The sequence below is a fragment of the Nematolebias whitei genome, chromosome 1 (assembly GCF_014905685.2).
Source record: "Nematolebias whitei isolate Nwh7 chromosome 1, NemWhi1, whole genome shotgun sequence".
Classification (NCBI taxonomy): Eukaryota; Metazoa; Chordata; class Actinopteri; order Cyprinodontiformes; family Rivulidae; genus Nematolebias; species Nematolebias whitei.
In genome coordinates, this window is record NC_056498.1 from 59,753,833 (window position 1) to 59,773,738 (window position 19,906).

At 38.0% G+C, this 19,906-nt stretch overlaps 1 protein-coding gene across 1 annotated transcript; it reads right to left on the reverse strand.

Moving 5' to 3' along the window:
- Positions 1 to 252: 252 nt before the first annotated feature.
- rgs17 (regulator of G protein signaling 17) lies at positions 253 to 19,015 on the reverse strand. The gene is made up of 5 exons (XM_037686034.1): positions 18,963 to 19,015; positions 9,860 to 9,990; positions 1,137 to 1,211; positions 791 to 1,022; positions 253 to 528 (listed from the first exon to the last, which is right to left on the reverse strand). Exons 1-5 carry the CDS (start codon positions 18,963 to 18,965, stop codon positions 340 to 342), a joined length of 630 nt encoding a protein of 209 aa, XP_037541962.1. The 5' UTR covers positions 18,966 to 19,015; the 3' UTR covers positions 253 to 339.
- Between the last annotated feature and the right edge of the window lie 891 nt (positions 19,016 to 19,906).

Here is a 19,906-nt window from a genome sequence, read left to right on the forward strand (position 1 = left end):
CTGGCCATCAGGTTGGCATTTTTCAATCGTAACACGAGTCGGCTGAACAACTGAAACAAACGGCACAAATTGCTTGCAGAACAATCACTGGCCAGCATTAATGGTCTCAAACTGACCAATAAGCAGCCAGTAAAGGCCGACCTGTCTCCAGTGGATAACTGGATATAAATTGCTTAAAAAATATAAATAAAAAAAGAACAACCAGCTAATTTGAACGTCATTCAGTCTTTTCAATCAAAACAGAGTGAGAGATGTTCCCCCTCCCCCAAACCTGACTTCTGGCACCATATTTGAAGTTTAAGTAGTAGTCTTGTTGGCAATGACGAACGGTGGAGAGGTTTAGGTGTCGAGGCAGGTGCGCCTCCTGCTGGCCAGGAGGTCTCTGTAAACGGTGGAGTTGAGGAAACGGGGGAAGGAGTCTCGGTGCATCAGTGTGTAGATCTGGAGTTGGGCGTCCTCGTACATCCGGTTGCTGGGCTCCGCTAGACTCTGATTAATTCCTTCTCGTACCCGTGAGTCCAGGCTCACCTGGAGTCAAGACAAATTAGGAAGTTAGAGAGTTCGGGCAAAGTACAGAAAAAGAAGTGATAAACTTGTAATTAGGCTAACAACAAAGTGACAGATAAGTTATCATTTTGTCTACAAAGTAGCATATTTCTCTTAGATATTAAATTTTTACATAGTTGCTTTATTTAAGCTTAGCCTCTGTTGTGTTTATTGTTAACTTATCAATTCAGAACTATATATAATCAAATAAAGTGCTGACGGCTCTGGCTTTGTGGCGCCTCACCTCTTTGGGTGATAATATAGAGACGTAATCTTCATAAATAATCCTGGCCTTCTCCTCCACCACTGAGGGACCGGTCTCCTTTTTCAACTCTTCACAGGCCAACCAGAAAAGCAGGTTGTCCTCGCTATACTCAGAGCGCAGGAACTCACGGAAGATCTCCCGGCCCTCCAATGAGCGCAGCATCAACTCAAAGCTTCGAGCCCACGATAGAACCTCCTCTAGACTGGGCTGTCTGCAATTAAGAGGGGAAAAAAGCAACAACAACAAAAAAAGTTGGGTTTGAAATCAACAAAACAACAATAAAAACAGAAGCGAGCAACAACGGTGGGAGCTTGGCTGCACTCACTGTTCTTCAGCAGCTTCAATACTGTCCATTTTGGTGCAGGTTTGACGTTCACTTCTCTCAATTCTGTCTTCATTCCTGAATAAGACACAGGAAATGATCATGCATAACAAAATAAGCATCGCAGGTGACTAATGCTAATAAATAACATTTAACACTTTTCTTTTAATATAAGTCAAAGTGCTATGCATTTGGCTGTTACTGGATATACGTCACCAGCTCTTACAGCTGTTGCATAATTTTTGTAGCAAATAAGCCTAAATAAGAGGGCTATGTTCTGACAAAGGAACATATATAAAATATCGGTATCGGCATTGGTTATCGGCCAAATAAGTTTTAACATATTGGCATATCAGATATCGGCCAAAAATCCAATATCGTGCATCCCTAATATACCATATATCTGATTCTATTCAAGCCATTTCTTTGAACTTGTGGCCACATAAACTAGCTGTCAGAATATTTGTGGTGCACTCTCTGGAACTGCTTTGAGCATCATGGAGCTGGACGAGCCGGAGCCTCAATCAATTGTATGTAAAATGACAGCGGGTACAAGTGCTTTGGATTGATGATTACATTTTATTTTAGTATTTCAACTTTGTAAACAATTTAATCATCCTTCAGAAAAGGTTCCAGACGTCAGTCCCAACAAATACGATTCAACTCTCTGAAAGGACAACACACAAAATGCAATTTGATACAATTGCATTTCCTGTGAAAATGCAGTGTGAATTGCAGAAGAACTTGCTGAGAAACTGTTGAAATGAGCTAAACGAAACATGGTGAAATGTAGCTGAAAAGGAAGAAAAAGCCTAAATTAGCAGAAGAAAGCATTCTAACACATATTTGCTGAATTAAGTTTAAATAAGGAGAAATGAGCACAAAACTTAGGAAATTTACTAAAAAAAAAAAGGCTGAAGTTAGCAAAATGTTGCTGAAAAGTAGCTGAAAGGACAGAAAGAAGTTTAATATACCAGTAGGAAGCGGAAAGAGCTGGAATGTGGAAAAAAAATTGGAATTAGCTGACAAAACTAAAATTAGCATAAAACAGCTAAATAGCAGCTGAAATTGCAGAAAATGCTGAAACTAGAAGAAATAGCTCAAAGGAGCATAACAAGATGAAATTAGCATAAAGATGTTAATCAGGCTGAAAGTACCAGCATTTACCACGAAAAACATGAATTTATCTGAAACAGCTGAAATTAGCTAAAAAAATACTAAAAGGCTAGCTGAAAAGGTAGAACAAGCTTAAATTAGCAGAAGGAAGTGCAGAGAGCACATATTTTCCCAATTAGGCTGAAAGAAGCAAAAATAAGCACAAAAAAGTGGAAATTATCTGAAAAAAGCAGAAATGCGCAAAAAAACCCAGCTGAAAAGTAGCTAAAAAGGCAAAAAGGAGCTAGAATTACAAGAAGGAAGTTGAGAGAGAACATTTTTGCTGAATTGGGCTGAAAAAAGTTGAAATGAGTGCAAAAAATTGTGGAATTAGCTGAAAAAGTTTAATTAGCATAAAATAGCTAAATAGTAGCTGAAATAGTAGAAAAAGCTGAAAATAGCAGAAAGAAGTTAAAGAACCATAAAAATGTTGTAGTTAGCAGCAATAAGCTGAAAGGAGCGCAAAACAGTTGAAAAAACAGCTGAAATTAGCTGAAAAAATTAGTTTAAATTTGCACAAGGAAGCTGAACCAGAACAAAAAGTGAAAGGAGCAGTAAAACGTTGTAAACAGACCTAAAGCTCTGAAAGATGTAAAATGAGCTAAATTTATTTCTTATGAGAAAAAAGGTGTCAGAAAAGGCTAAATATTTCAAAAAGCTAAAGTTGCACCAATACCAAAAGTCATAGCACCCTTCTCCTGAACGAGCTGAACGTTTCGATTTATGATTTGTTGAAAGAGCTTAAAAACTGTAGGATGAGAATCGCGCAGAAAAACGTACGGAAGAAAAATGGATCACAATAGTGTAACATATTTCATATTACTTCATAAACATTCACACAACAAGACTCCATGGTGAGTGTTGTCTTATTATAAGGTATTGCTGATCAGCACTAGATTAATCCTCTCATGCAGGTTTACATTTAACTAAATTTGCACCAATGCAGATAAAGAAGATATATGGCTTAAATATAAAACCAGGAATCCATATCTGCAGATTAAAAACGTCTCCACAATCCTGGTACTGAGAAGGATTCAGACAACAGTAATGGAGGTTTGTATACAGTTAATGATACACATAGGCCTGCCACAATTAGTCCACAGTCAGTCAGCTATGTTGATTCAGATTATTTTGCATCGTCAATAAAGCCAAAAACGGAAATGTTTGTAACCACTGGCATGTCACTTTACGATCCGAGACCTGGCCACCCCTTTTTGAATACAATGTTTAGATCTGCGTCTCTGTGATGGTTTATTAACCCAGTAGTGGCTTCAACTTAATTTTAAAGTATTTCTAATATTTGAGCAACTTAATTTCATTGAGCTGCCTTATACATTTAGGTGAATAGATAAAAGTCACAACCTTACTGTGAATAAGTAACATTAAACCCCTGAAGCAAGACATGAACAGAAATGCAACAAGAACATTAAGAAATATTAGGAACACGGTCAAAAATCATCTCTCATTTTAAGAGTAAAGAAGTTTAAATGATCAGCAATGTGGTTGAAATGCTCGGAACAACATTAAAGTGTTGAGGATAAAGTTTAAATAGAAATTTGAGAATAAACCTAATACAAGTGACTGAATGTCAGCTGCAGCAAGATGTGAAGTGGTTTTATTGGGTTGTGAAACAATCCATCCACAACCAAAACAATCCAGCTTTCATACCAACTGAAAACATCACTGCAACCACTGACGGCACTGTGCCATGTAGGAATCCAACTGTTGTGGCAACGCTTGCGCCACAGATGCCTAAACTCCAAATTCTCATGTTTTAATTATTATTTGTCTCACTGGATCTTATGATATAATCCATTCTTTCCAAACATCATGAGGGCATTTCTTTAACACACTTCATTTTGCCACTTCAGGAATTTCAAATGCTGCCACCACGTCTGGTTTTTATTTTCTTTCCTCTGAACAATCATTTTGTAGCAACGTTTTAAAAAAAAATATTAATTAGGCCTGTCGCGATAAACAATAAATCAATTAATTGCATGGAAAATGAAAATTATCGACCGCATTTTCATTTATCGGCTTTATCGTTTCTTTGTGTCTCTCTCTTTCTACTGAAGACACTGGATGACAAAAAGCTCAACTCCAGTGTTCTTCACTGACCCCTCCCTTTCTCTTTTCTCTTTAAAATCCATTTTAACTGTCCAAAAATCGCGTTTTTTGATCGCTAAAAGCAGTTAAGCTGAGAAGCTAAGCTAAGAGCTAAGCTAACAGGCCGACCTCGGGGAAAAAAAACCTCCGTCTTGTCAAAGCTCCAAAATTCACGGTTGAAACCCGGGCCTTCGTGTAAGAAGTTGTTTTTCTCTGCAAAAAGAAGCTGAGAACTGGTTTACTGATTTACTTTTATTAAAGCTCAGTGTGAAAATGCTATGCTAAAGAGCTCAAAACACACTGAGCGTCCGCCATTTTGATAACCGAAGAGAGACAGCCCATGTCATGTCAAGGGGCCTCCCTCCCATTTTTCTTAAAGAGCCACGCTGCTCGCTCCCTCACTATCCATCCTTTGGTTCATTCTAATACTGCCATCTGGTGGTCAGAAAAGTACTACACAGAAAACAAATTAAACATTTCTTCTTAAATTTGACAAAAGTACTAATTATTGTCAAATTTCAAACAATGTTATCACTTATCGCAATAATTTCTGAGACAATTAATCGCCCAACAAAATTTGTTTACATGACAGGCCTAGTATTAATACATTGATTAAGGAAAGGAAAAACAATTTTCCTGGAATTACAATATCTTCTAAACTATGACATCACTTGTAAAAGGTATTTTGTTGATTTAGTCTATGTGCTGGATGGACAGTGATTTTCTAATAATCAACTTTGTTAAAATGGGCAAATTTAAGGAACTGATGAGACGGTAACGGTCATTTTCTTTTGTTCGTTTGATCCAAGTGGTTTTTTAACCGTGCTTGGGTGGACTTTCTTCTTTGCTGCTTATGCCCCTTCTGAAAAGTCAGAGAAGCCATTGCAGTTTATTTTGAAAGGATTATAAAGTGGAAACAATGATAATGGGTGAGCTCAGCTTTACTGTCAGAATAGATGAACCCCCACCACCACAACCACCACGATGATCCACTGGATCTGGGAAAATGAAGTAATATAAAGATCCACAGCTAGCAGGATTAGCAGCAGGATGTGTTAGTACCCAAAGCCTCTGAGGGTTTGTCAGCTGCAGGACTTGGAATGAGTAAACTTGAATTCACCACAAGTCCAAACCCCATGAACACTTCTTTAGCAAAACACAAACCAGGCAACGGCCTAAATCATAAAGCTGCAGCTGAGATCAGCACTTGTGAACATGGTTTCACTGCTTCTAAACAATTTAACAATATATTTGAAGTGTTTTTGCTTAAAACGGCCATCCCAACTTACAACCTCCTTTCCTCTTTTTTGGCAGCAGTTAATTAAACCCAGATAAAAAACAAGTTTCTGTAAAGTCCACGCTAACCCTCAGAAGAACATGGTAGTCTCTATGTCTATCGTGGCTCAGTCACATTTGCTGAATCCACAATGCAACACACACTCTTCAGTCTATTTTTGTCCCACAGTGGAGGATCTTTCCTTCCTCTTGCTGTCTCTTCTCAAAGTCTCCATTGTGCAGCAGTAATGGGCTAAGCCAACCTCAGCCCCCCGGCACCCTCACAATACAGTTAAATATACAGGCAGCTCTTCACAGCTGTTTTGCATGTGATGTGTGGACGAAAATAGAAGGCACCCCGACCAGATAAGAGGCCATGTTTAATGAGTGGGAGAGGATGCTCTGTGTGACCCGTTAATGTTTTCAGCTAAATTTTCCCTCTAATTTCCAACACTTAGTATTGGATGAGATCTTTGACTCACAAGGTTGAATCTAACACTTAAATGAGCATGATGGTTAAAAACAAATTTAAGTGAACAAACAGCCCTTACTAAGGCTGTAAGTGCGTCAAATATGAGCTTTCGACCTTGCTTCGGCACTGCGGTAAATAAACATACAGGTTAACGAGGACACAGCAATCCAGGCTCGTTATGGAGATCTGACACCAGCGTTGGACTGATAAAAACATGCAGCAGAGTCACAGTCCACAAGCTGCCGCCACTTCAGATGAAGTGGTGCGAAAGAAGCGGTACATTCACCATTCACTGCCTGAAAACAATGTTTCATTCACTCCTCTCTCCTGAAGAGAGAGGAGCCACAGTCAGGCAGCTGAAGGAGCTTCATACCCGTGGACAGCATTAGTGCCTGGCTCAGGGGCAACACGTGGCAAGACTGTGCAACCGTCACCTACAGGGGGATTTGTGCACGTAAGGATGACATATTTTTATTGTTAAAATGAAAACTGTTTCTTCAAAAAACAGATTTCTTTTGTGATCGTTTCAAAAATCAGCCGAAGTTGACTGTGCGAAAGCTGAAAGTGTTGTGCTGCCAGAATTCACACTATTGTGTTCCTGTTTTTAAGTTCAAGCAATAAAACTACGTCTGCATAATTCATAATATATCAGCTACACATATATCAAAATTGTCAGCACATTCAGGGAGATAGGTGCTATGATATTTGTTATTAAACTTTTATATTTTTTTTAACATTTCACTTTTTTTTTTTTTGCAAATATTTTCCTCATAAAAATACAATGAGCTCTCTTTAGTTCCTTCACAATAATCATTCTCTCAGATATCCACGTCAGCAACTTTTAGATTGTAGCTAATCTTTTCTTATTTTAGCTTTTAGCTACTATTATTTAGCTTTTTGCTTCAATTAACTTCTAGCTAGAGTTTTGCTACTTATTGCTAGTCTTTTGCTACTTTAGGCGTTAGTTTGGTTTAGTTTTTGGGTAGAGTTCAGTTAGAATTAGCTTTAAGTTACAATTTACCTACTTTGAGCTGTTTTTATGTACTTTTAGCTTTTACTTAGTCTTATGCAACTTTAGCTTATAGCTAGCCTGTTGTTTCTAGCTAGGCTTTTGTTTCAATTAGCTTCTAACTACAGTTTTGCTACTTTTAGCTAGCCTTTTGTTACTTTCAGCTTTGCTAGATTCAGCTTTTACGAAGTGCCACATTTAGTTTTAAGTTACAGTGTCTATACTTTTAGCTAGTTTTTGGTCATTCTAACTTATACCTAGCATCATGTTTTAGCTAGTGTTCTGCTTCTTTTAGTTTTAACAACTCAGTTACAGATTGTTCAGCAGTCATTCAGCACTCACGCAGCATTTTTGTAGAAATTACTATTTCTCTACTTTTAACCAAAATAGTTGCATGTAAAAATATTTGACTTCATAATTAAAGAACAGCGTATTTATTTTTTATTTTTATAAATCATCTGTTCTTTAAAAGTTTCCAAAATGAGGTAATCGCAACTAAGAAAATCACTAGTACATGAAATAACACTGTGATTACCGGTATTCGTTTTATAAAAGCAATGCCAAATCGTTGTGGCTGTGTACAAAGTACATTTCTATAAAGTCTTAGCTTGTACTACCAAATGTAGCATGTTTATTTACTCTTTGACTTAGACGTCTTTACTAGCAAAAGCTTAAAACTGAAACAGGAAGAACTTTTTCTCAGTAAATGTAGAGTTTGGTAATAACTCTCAAACATGGCCTTCCTGTGTATTTTTTGTTAACCCACTCATCAATTCATCACAGCAGTATGTGCAGCTTCAGTATTAAGTGGCAGAAAAAAACATTTTTGTACAAATTTCTATCCGAGTGCAACAACTTCCTGGAAACTTTGCTTGCCTCTTTAAATAGCACACTTATTTTTACATTTTTCCTTTGAGTGTAGGGTAACACAGATAAAAGCACATAAACAAGTTACAAAAAAGAAGCTATGTACTGTATGCATGTTGAGACAAAAAAAGAAATAATTAACTTTAAAAATAGAAAAAAAAAGAAGTGATCCTCCACAGTCTAAATCTAAAACTTAATTTGATTTGTTAAATTCTGTTAGCTTAGTGCGAGTACAAATTTGTATTTATTCAGCTAATCATCATCATCGGTAAAGACAAACTGTTAGTTTTTTGTTTTCAGCAATGACATTTTTTTAGTTTTAATTCTGACACTTGTTCAAAAAACTGCTTAGCTGAAAATTAAGCGGAACTATTCCTGTTTAATACGAACGGCCAATATAATCTACAGCATGTGTTAACTGCCTGCTCATCAATATAAGACTTAAGAGTGCAGCATAGTGAAGATAATTATTTTTCCTCCCACGTGTTACTTTGCTTTGATGGTTAAATTTATTCTTCCCTTGTTGGTCCTTTTCAAAGGCTGCAGTCATTGCATTACAATTAGTAATAGACACAAAACACCTTTATGGTGCAGAGCTGATGAAGACTAAATTATAGTTATCGTACTATTCTACAGGTGATACAAGCATTTATTTGGTAAGCATGCAATAAAGTAAATTACCAACAACTTCAGGTTTTGAAGGAGCACAATAAACGAACCAGCCAACCAGGTTTCAGTCAGTAATCAGGCTATTTATGCTGTTTGCGTCAAGTTACTGTACAGATAAATCAACCGGCAATCGTTGATTTATTTCTGAGCTAACAGAAACTCAGAGCTCACAATTCTTCGCCATAAAAGAAAAAAAAAAATGCAACAAGTGGGATCTAGTTTACATGTCCACAAAATGTGGAGCAACATCATCATTTGCCTTTTAGTGCTTCTTGCAACCTACCGAGTGAAATCAGCTGCGTCGCTTCAAGCATACAGCTACACAGATTTTTAGCGTCTACGCCAGATCTGATCACGTGCTTAGAGCGAGCGTTCTGATTGGCTAAAAGTACGGCAGTCAGTTACTTCTTTTAGGCTGGGCTACAACTGTGTCTGTATAATTTATTGAGAGAACTGAATACTTCAGAGGCTGAATGGAATCAAGTTGAAGCACAATTTTGATCTGGGCACACCAGCTGATGATAACTGATTAAGGTGGTATCACACTTGGCTGCAACCATTGGAGATTATATGGTGACTCAACATTGTGAGAAATGTACCAGAAAATTGACAAACTTCCTGTTGCAGTTCCCGTAAACTCTGTGTTTGCAACAAAGCTGTGTGGTCATATTTTGAGTGATCCTTTTTTTAATTTATTTTTTTATCGCAGCCTATGTTTGTTTGCTTAGCTTACAAATCTGTGATTTAGACCATGCCCATCGTTTAGTTGCCCACCTCTGACGCCACTGTACCAGACTGTACCCATCCTATCATACCGCTTCTCAGGTTATAATTTAATCTTTTGAGCAGATTTTAGAAATGAAGATAAGCAGATTTAAACAAGATTTATTATTGTTATTATTACTACTACTACCTTCCAACATGTAGGTAATATCCAGTAAGTTTAACAAATTTTATAGGAGAGAAAAAAACATTTGTTACAACTAAAAACATTACAAGAGCTGAAAGTTGAGGGCCGGACGAATTAGGCCAGATTTTCTTAGTGACCGCCTTCATAAGGTTTACTTTATGCATCGTTTTTCATGAAAGACTGATTTTTATTAAAAAAAATACTATAAATGAGCTGCAGTCTATCTAATGAAATGATGTGAATAAAATGACGGGTTTCCTTACCAGAGACACTTGCAGCAGCCGCACCAACAGAGGCAGCAGGTGTTAGGTCGGGGCTGTCCAGGGGCCTGGGGAGGGGGCTCGATATGAGCCGCCTGCCTTTTTCGCATCTCCACTCCACTCACGCTGTGGGGCTTCACGTTGAGAGCATGAAGGAAATAAACAGTTACATATCATTCAAATCAATCCCAAGCCAACAAACAGAATTCAGAAAATGCCTCCACATGTTTCACTTTTTGTTGTCCTGATATATTACTGTACACGACAAAGGGAAGAAATAATGTGTTTGTTTTAGAGAAAGATGAAGTGTGACTGTGAGCACTGAGGCAGGACTGAGAGGATTCCCTTCCTTGTTTGGTACTGGGATCTCTGGCATCAGACCAAGTATTTCTCTCAGCTTCCACACACACAAACACACACACACACACAATGAGCATTTTAATTAGCACAAAAACCGACAGAAACAGGATCAACATATCACAGACAAACAAGCACACGTGCACAATAAAAACACAATTAATGCACATTCATCGTCACCTGCTCTTTCATCATTAATTCATCATTGTGGTCTACTGCTGCCTCAAAATGTACATTTATAATCTGAGAAACTTTCTTTTGCTTGATTTGTTCTTTTGTTTCACAGTTACTTCTGATTAGGTAAAATTTACCGCAGTTATCTGAGGGACACTTTTAAAATAAAGGCCCAGCATTCTTTAAAACCATGCATATCGCCGACCCCTTTCAGGCTAAAGTTTAACCATAAGCTGTCTCTCAAGGTGTTTCAGAGATTTTGGCAGTACATCCAACTGGCCTCACAACCACAGACCACATGCGCTGGACCTCCACATCCAGCATCTTCGCTTCCAAGATCGTCTTGAGACCAACTACAAACTGTCGGAAACCGTCTCAGAGAAGCTCATTGCATGCTCGTCATCCCTCACCCGGGTCTCCACCTGACTGCAGTTCATCGTAGTAACTGACTTTGCTCACATTCGACGGTGTATGGCGTGTTGGAGAGGTGTTCCCTTCACGGCGGAATCCCGGTTTTCACTATAAAGGGCAGATGACAGACTGTGTGTATGATGTCATGTGGGTGAGCAGTTTGCTGATGTCAACATTGTGAAGCAAGTGGCCCATAGCGGCAGTGGGGATATGAGCAGGAGTATGTTGTGGACAATGTACACAGGGGCTGGTGTGGTTGCACGTGGTCTGCGGTTGTGAGGCCGGTTGGATGTCCAGTAGTCCCTCACTACTTCACGGTTAGTTTTTCGCGAACTCGCTCTATAGTGGTTTTTCCAAAATGAAATTGGACATGACACAAAAATAATTGGCTGATTGATGGATGAGCCACACGATCGGCATGGAATTGTTATTCAAAATAAATTGTTTTAAATTATTTAGCACCAGTGTGCAGCCCAAACTGCTCTCCTGCAGCTGATCAGCTGATCTCCGCTGTACAGTGGAGAATTGGGCGTGGCAAAGAGCGTCAGGTGGCAGAGAGCAGCCGAGGCAGAGAGCTGAGTTCATGACATGCTGTGCTCTTTTAGAGTGTTTAGAGTTTAGAAACATTGTTCAGAACATTGTATGGGAAGGTTTAAAACACCTTTATATATAAATACTAAAATAAAACTACTACTTACTACTATACATACTTCGTGGTTTTCCACTCATCACGGGGGGACTGAGAACAGAAACCCCCCGCGATAAACGAGGGACTACTGTACGGCCAAATTCTCTGAACATGGACATTCCTGCAGTCAATTGCACGCTCCCTCAAAACCTGCGACAGCTGTGGAATTGTGCTGTGTGATAAAACTTCACATTTTAGAGTGGCCTTTTATTGTGGTCAGCCTAAGGTACACCTGTGCAATAATCATGCTGTCTATTCAGCACCTTGATGTGCCACACTTGTGAGGTGTGTTGTTTCAGTGAAACTGCAGAGAACTTTTAATGTTTTTCAAACTCAGTCCACTTTATTCCACTCACACACCTGGTAGCATGCCACTACTCAGTACTCTTCTTCATCAGTATATATAGGTAAAGGAAAGTAATAGTAAAGGTGAAGACACTGCCACCAAAAGGATAGGAGTCCAAAGACTCATATCACCACAAGGTGGAGGGAGTATCTCGGCGAAGAAGTGCTCACTAACATAGATTTACACAAACTTGGGAACAATATTTGTGGAAAAAAAGGTATTTTGTGTACGTAAAAAAAAACACTTAGATCTTTGAGTTCAGCTCATGAAAAATGGGAGCAAAAACAAAAGTGTTGCATTTATATTTTTGTTCAGTGCATGTTGAGATTGACTCAGTTTTAATTACACCAAATTTGCGCTCATTCCCTTTAAAATTACCTGAGCTGTAGCCATTTGTGCACAGGCAATGTTGAATAGTTGTAATCAGTTGTAGATGTACATCAAATGATTACTTTCTCAGTTTTGTTAAAATTTGTCCAGTGGTTCATGGGATATTTTCCCAAGAGACTGAACTGACTTCACCAGATAATGGCAAAAACAAACAAACAAAAAACAGATCTGACGCAATCAGTTAGCACTTAAAAGTGTTGAAGATGACTCTTAGCTAGTAACACACCCAGTTTTAGCTCAATAGCTATAAAACTGACTGAGGTATAATTTTTTTTATGTTTGCTAAGGTTGCCTAAAGGTAATCAACTATAGATGTCTTTCTAATTATTTATTTCTGAAGTTTTTATTTAAAAATAATACAAGGGTTTATAGGATATTTTGCTAACATGACAAACACATGCAAAAACATTACCTATTGTTTTTTCCATTTGACAACTTGCAATATTTACAGTACCAACTGTTTTTATTAATTAACACGTTCTTTCATAATCGCTGCTCATAATATGAACCATTGTCTTACAACACAAGCAGTGACACAGCTGACAGGCAGCTGTCCATATTAATGCTTACCGTCATCAGCAAGGTAACGTTTGCATATTAACACAAAAAAAAAAAGAGTGGGAGTAATGAAAAAAAAAGGGAGCTGTCTCTTTAAATTGTAACTACTCTTCTGTGGGTGAATACTTCCTCCACACAGCCTTTGCTCCTTATCTCCTAGCTAAAGCCAGTCCCCCTTCTGATCCTTGGACTATAAATAAAACGGTAATTCTGTCATTCTGCCTTGTAAGAGCTACTAATATGCAGCCTTCTACCCATAATCAGCTAATGTACACAAAACCAACCAAACTTTCCTTCAGCTTCTAATTTAAAACAACTCAGCGATTGGCAGTGCAGACTTAGGGAGGTCTGAAGAAAGCCCTAACAGGCTTGTGCAAGCAAAGGTTCATATTGGGTTAAAAAAAAAAGACACTTGAGGGCATTTTCAAGTTGTTTCAACAGCAAAAAAAACAAAAAAAAAAACAAGAAGCTAAATTTGTGAGGCTATCAAGTGTGTTTAAAATTAAACAAATGGAACAAGACCCAGTTTGGGGGAGTTTTACATCACTGGGAAACTTGGACTGCTGTCAAACTGCATGCAGGCTGATTCGTTTTGTTGGTGAACAGAACTGCAGCACAAATTAGAACTGAATCAGTTCAGACATTTAACAAGCAGTTTAAAGTTAAGTTGTAATGTCTCCCCACCCTTGTTGAAGAGATAACTTTAAAAACACACCCTAAATAAATACAATGCTTTTATATTATTTTGGCTTGTTTGAATAAAAACTGGGATTTTATTTTAATACCAGAAAATAACACATAGCTCAGAATGCATGTTTTGCCAAATAAGCATATTCTGAGATTCAAAAAACTTCCCTACAGAAAATCTACAACTTATCTTCATCCTATGGCTGTTGGCTTGAAAATGTATAAATTGGACTTAGTACAATTTCTGAAACAGAGCTCTTACCTGTAAAGTCATGATTCAAATAAAACTTCTCAAAATAGGACATATAAATCCACGTAATGATAACTGCCAGTAGCATAGAAAAGGCTTCTCCCCTCTTTATCATTTTCTCCACTAAACACGTGATTTCCACCAACAATAATGCACGGGAGGTAAGCCTGAGGCGACCTGCCTGGTATGCAAATGCAGTCGCCTGACCGGCAGAGTGGCCATCGGTTATTCAGCAACCAGGTAGCACCGGTGGAAAACAGGCCGCTAGATGCAAATGAGAGCAAGGGTTTGGTTTTGTTCCAAACTGGGAGAAGAGGCCATACTGACGGGATATGCAAATAGGGGTTGGAAATACAAATATGCTGAGAAGAGTGGGAAAAACAAAAAAAGTTGTCAAAAATAAAAGATGCCACATGTTCTGTAAAACTCTTCCAGATTTTCTAAAGAATGTTAATATCTTCACATGCTTTGCACATTAGATCAACCTAGAATGAGATGTAAATTTCATTTAAGAAATACATTAACAATATCTAGCCTAGCCTTTGATGACCTAAAGGTGCCATAAGTAATACAAGAGGATATTTTGTCGCAAGATGCTTCATACTTGTCATTTAACGGACTCCGACACGTTTGATATGTGAAACGCAGACGAGACGAGTGCCCTCCCAAGGCAAGTGGCCTCGGGGGAACACTGGACTGGTTCATCCCAAAGATATAGTGTATGCTGCTGTTAAGTGCCAGGAGGGCTGTGATCAGTTATACACTGGAGAAAACAGAGCAGCCACTGGCCAAAAGGATGGCCCAGCACAAAAGATCAGCACCATCAGGCCAAGACTCTGCAGTTTACGCTCATCTCCAGGCCAGCGGTAACTTTTTCAGGGATGACGATGTGCACATCCTTGATAGAGGAACCTTGGTAAAAGAGAAGAGTAACAGAAGCCATCTTTGTGAAGAGAATCCGCTCGTCCCCATCTTACAATGCTAATATTGCTAGTATCACTCAGCCCTAAGCAACCAGCAGGGCACTAACAATCAGTCGTTAGGCTGATAATCCTCCTTTTGCTTGTGAACAACTAGTTTTGTCTGTCACCAGCAAACTGGTTGATCCATTATGAGAAGGTGCTGGACTGTTTGCTTGCAGGTACTCAGAGTGTTGTTTATCGCAAACAGTGGTGGGCACAGCTAACCAAAAAGTTAGCTTTGCTAACCGCTAATTCACCAACTAAAATAATTAGCTTTACTAACGCTAAACCTCTGAAAAGATTTTTTAAAATTAGCAGAAGCTAACGCAAAAGTGCTAACTTTTATCATACACCGCTGTTGCTGACACTGTAAGACTGTCTGTAATGTGACAACGTTGTTACTGAACACAACTCAGAACGGTTCATAAAACATAAGTAAAGGGTCCATGTCCCGTTCAAAGGTGAGCTATCAGGAATTAATCCGGCCCATCGGAATCAAAGTTGTGGAGCAGAACTTTGCTGTGCTGAAGTAGATTGATGCATTCAGTGTGTGTCAGACGTCTTCCTCGTGTCATTTACTTTAATGAATTGACTCACTTTGGTGATCATCTTTGTGGTTAACGTCTTGTATAAACCAACTACAAAGTTGCTGTGCGTCATCATCAATATTCGTTCAGTAAAATTGGTTTGTATTAAAGTAAAGATGTGTGAAATGTGTGAGAGAGTCATGTCCCAGAGACAGTGAGAGCATTACAAAGCATGCTGGGCAGGAATTATGTTTGCAATATTTCTGACTGTTTACTGGCTGGGTGGTGCTTAGCTTTGCTTAGCTCTGCATAGCGTAGCTCCATGTAAATCACCATTCTCCTGTACACTTTTAGTGCAGAGAACTGTCTTTTAAAAAATTAGCGGATTTGGATTTACCGGATTCGATTTTAGCAAAAGCTAATTCTGTTAAAGGTTTTCAAAGTTAGCAAAAACATTAATCCGCTCAATGGAAAGTTAGTTGCACTATTAGCAGATATAGTGGAACCATGCCCACCACTGACCACGTACATTGACATACAAAATTAAATAGCTTTGTGTTTTATATTATCTTCTATCTTTAGAAACCAGGTTGTCAAATTTAAACAGTTTACAATGATACAGTGTTACTTGAAAGTTTGTGAACCCTGAAGCATTTGCTATATTTCTGCATAAATATGACCTAAACATCTTCAGATTTTCACAAAAGTCCAAACAGCAGATAAAGAGAACCCAGTTAAACAAACAAGACAAAAAATATTATACTTGGTTATTTATTTATTGAGGAAAATGATCCAATATTACATATTTGTGAGTGGCAAAAGTATGTGAACCTCTAGGATTAGCAGTTAATTTGAAGGTGAAGTTAGAGTCGGGTGTTTTCAGTCAATGGGAAAATGATCAGGTGTGAGTGGGCACCATGTGAGATTTAAAGAGCAGGGATCTCTCAAAGTCTGCTCTTGACAACATGTGTGTGGAAATGTATCATGGCACAAAAAAGGAGATTTCTGAGGAACTGCGAAAAGAGTTGTTGATGCTATCAGGCTGAAAAAAGTTACAAAACCATCCCTAAAGAGTTTGGACTCCACCAATCCACAGTCAGACAGATTGCTAACAAATGAAAGGCATTCAAGACCATTGTTACCCTCCACAGGAATGGTCAACCAACAAAGATCACTCCAAGAACAGTGTGTAATAGTCGAAGAGGTCACAAAGGACCTCAGGGTAACTTCTAACAACTGAAGGCCTCTCTCACATTGACTAATGTTAATGTTCATGAGTCCACCATCCGGAGAACACTGAACAACAATGGTGTGTATGGCAGGGTTGCAAGGAGGAAGCCACTGTTCTTGAGGAAAATGGTCCAATACTACATATTTGTAAAACCCAAACACCAAATCCTGAAAGCAAAGATTCACTTTTGCCACTCACAAATATGTAATATTGGATCATTTTCCTCAGTAAATAAATAACCAAGTATAATATTTTTGTCTCATTTGTTTAACTGGGTTCTCTTTATCTACTTTTAGAGGACTTGTGTGAAAATCTGATGAAGTTTTTGGTCACATTTATGCAGAAACACAGAAAATTCTAAAGGCTTCACAAACTTTCAAGCACCACTGTACAGTGAATTTGACAGAATATCAGCCAACGTCTGCTGATGGCTAAGAAGGACATCTATATGTATTAGTGGGCACCTGTGGAGTAAAGCAATCCTGGGGAGGTGGGGGGTTGTCTGGGGGGACCAGAGGCATGAACCTCCCCCCCACCCCCCAGAAATTTAAAAATAAAAATCAACACAAAATTATGCAGTGTCCAACCATTTGAAGAGCATTTTACTAATATTCAATATTAACAAAACAACAAAATCAGTATATTATGATGGTAGCACGCTGACAGCTGGTCTTGAAGCTGAACTTTACATGAGATCATATTTAAAAATGGCATTACCCTTATTTCTTTACAAATTGAGCACCATAAGTTTGTCTTGATTGCATTAGTCTGTACTTTTATCACAAAATATCCTCTTTACCACATAACCTCATGTAGCAACAAGAGACTACCCTGAGACACCCACAGAACAAGTTTCCTTCATAACCCTGAGTAACCAGTGACTATTCTATAAACCAAATCAACTACCATATAATAATAAGATAGCATGTAAAATCTTTAAAGTACTTGTTGAATACAAGACAAGTACAAATGCCATTACCAAGAAAAAAAACTAAAGATGATTGAGAAACTGATGTAAATAATCACATTACTAAATAAACTACAACTACTTCGTAGCAACAAAGTTGTGAAGTCCTTACATCCCTTAGTGTACACATGTGCACACCCACAGCACAGCAGACTATGGCCACAAAACATCTATATCTCTGCATTGAGCCAGTGTGATATGACAGGAATCATTCATAGAGAGAGATTAACACAACTACAAGCCCCGAGAACTGATAAGATGCCTGCTAATACTATTGCATAATAAAACAGTAATATCATCACATCAGAATTTAACAAATCAAGTACACTGAAATAAAAAATGCAACCTTATCTATAGATCCACATTTACTAAACATAACTTTGCTGGTTATTTTAAAACATATATATGAATTGTTTTACCCAGCACAGAGTTAACTAGACTTCGGGGGGGGGTTTCAATAAAAAAGACAAGGTGGAAGAGGAACATGTAGACTGAACGTTATTAACAGAGGAGCCAAGTAGAGAAAACAAAAATAACAATAAAAAGTAGACCAATGTAAAACACCTGCTGAACAGATTTAATCTGCACAAACTTCCCTGAGAAATGTAAGGTGGCGTTTCCTACAGGACTACTTTTCATCTCAGCTCAGGCTCCTGCAGAACATCAGCTGGAGATAAAATGTGCAAACTGTTCTTTGATGATCAGACCACGTTCATCTGAAAGTTATGTCATTCTGCAACAAATTAATCATTTACTTTATTTTACTGTACATTTGTCTCATTCTCCCTTTACTAAATTGATCGACTACCGCTACTGATTATGACTTGATAACTATTGCCATGCCTGTGATGCTGGTAAGGCTTTTTCATCAGTGATCGGTGTTTAAACAGTCTGCGTTCACCAACAATTTTGCCTCACAGGACATCTATGTGCAATATTTATGTTGAGAAATTACTCCGGCCTCCTACTCTGAGCGATTAGCCTCCAAATCAAAAAGTTATTCTCTACAATAAGAACACAAACTTTTGGAAACACTAACAGGTAAGACAGCTCTAACGTGATAAAATGACCTCCATTGCCACTGAATATTATGACACTGGGCTCAGTATTTTTTGCTCAATTAACTCCCATAATCTTGCTTGAATAAAAACAGTTTTATCTGCAGCACAGAACAAAATATTGTTTATTTTAAGCCTGAAAGATTCTATAATCAGGTGTGATTACAGATGCATCCATAATCATTTTATAATCGCACCGCAGTCCTCTGAACAGTAATTAAATGGCATCGTGAGGTGCTTGAAGACTTCCACCCCAAGCTTTTTCCCCTTTTTCTGAATTTCCAGATTAGACATTTTTTTTTTTTTATAATGCTACGTAAATAATGCTTTTAATGAAAAAGTAAAAGAAAACATCTGAAACCACAATAAAAAAAACACTCGTCATCAAACATTTTCTAAACCGTGACCTGAAACAATACGTTTGACACTAAACTGAACAACTGAATGCCTTCTTGGGGTATCCCTTATAAAAGTGATATTAGTCAACCTTTAAAACTTACCATGAATTAATGAGTTCCTAAACACAGGTCAGACAGAGCAGTCATGGCGTGAGGTAATAGGTTGCTGGATGATAGCAAGTTGGTTGACAAAGTGACTGACTGGTGGGCTGTCTGAGGGTCTTTTTGGCTGTTTGGCTTGCTGGATATGCAGGTCAAGGTGAGGGGGTTGTTTTCACCACAGGGAAGAGAGGATACTGGTGTCACCATCCCTGACTGGAGTGGCAAGTTGTTTCCTTATTTCAACGTTTTGTTCTGCTCTCGCCGTTGCCCTCTAGTCTTCCTTGGATCTTGGTAAATGGATCATTTATGGAAGTGAGAGTACAGAGGGGCAGTGAACGTACAGCATCTGAAAGACACAGAGGAAAGAAAAAAAAGTTTTATACCATATATTTTAGAACGTAAAGATGCAGACTTACACGGCAGCGATGATGAACTTTTTTATTAAAGAAACACACAATCAGTGTTACTATTTCGAGCAGTAAAGACATGAAATAATTTGCATTTTGGAAGGTGGCTATATTTTAACAAGGTGGTTTCACATATAAAAAGTTCTTAGTCCCTGGCTGAAGTTTAGGAGGTTGAAGCGTATTGTTTACATTTGGAAAAGAGGTTAATAGACAATAGTTTCATGCATGTTTGTTATTTTTTACACATTCTCAAATTCATCAGGACTTTCAGTACCTCATAAAATTAACAACTTCCCCAAAGTTTGCACATTGTCTGCAGTTTCATTCTTACAGAGAAAATAAAGACATATTTGAACACTTTTGTTAAACAAGTTCTTATTTAACTGCAAAAATATAAAGTACCACCTATGTACCGTAACTGCTGAACACAAAGTGATGCAATCAAAAAAAGACTTGATGCACCAAAAACAGAAAATGAAGTTTCCTTGTTAAATTATATTGTATGTTGTATTTACCAATAATCATACCAGGAATAAT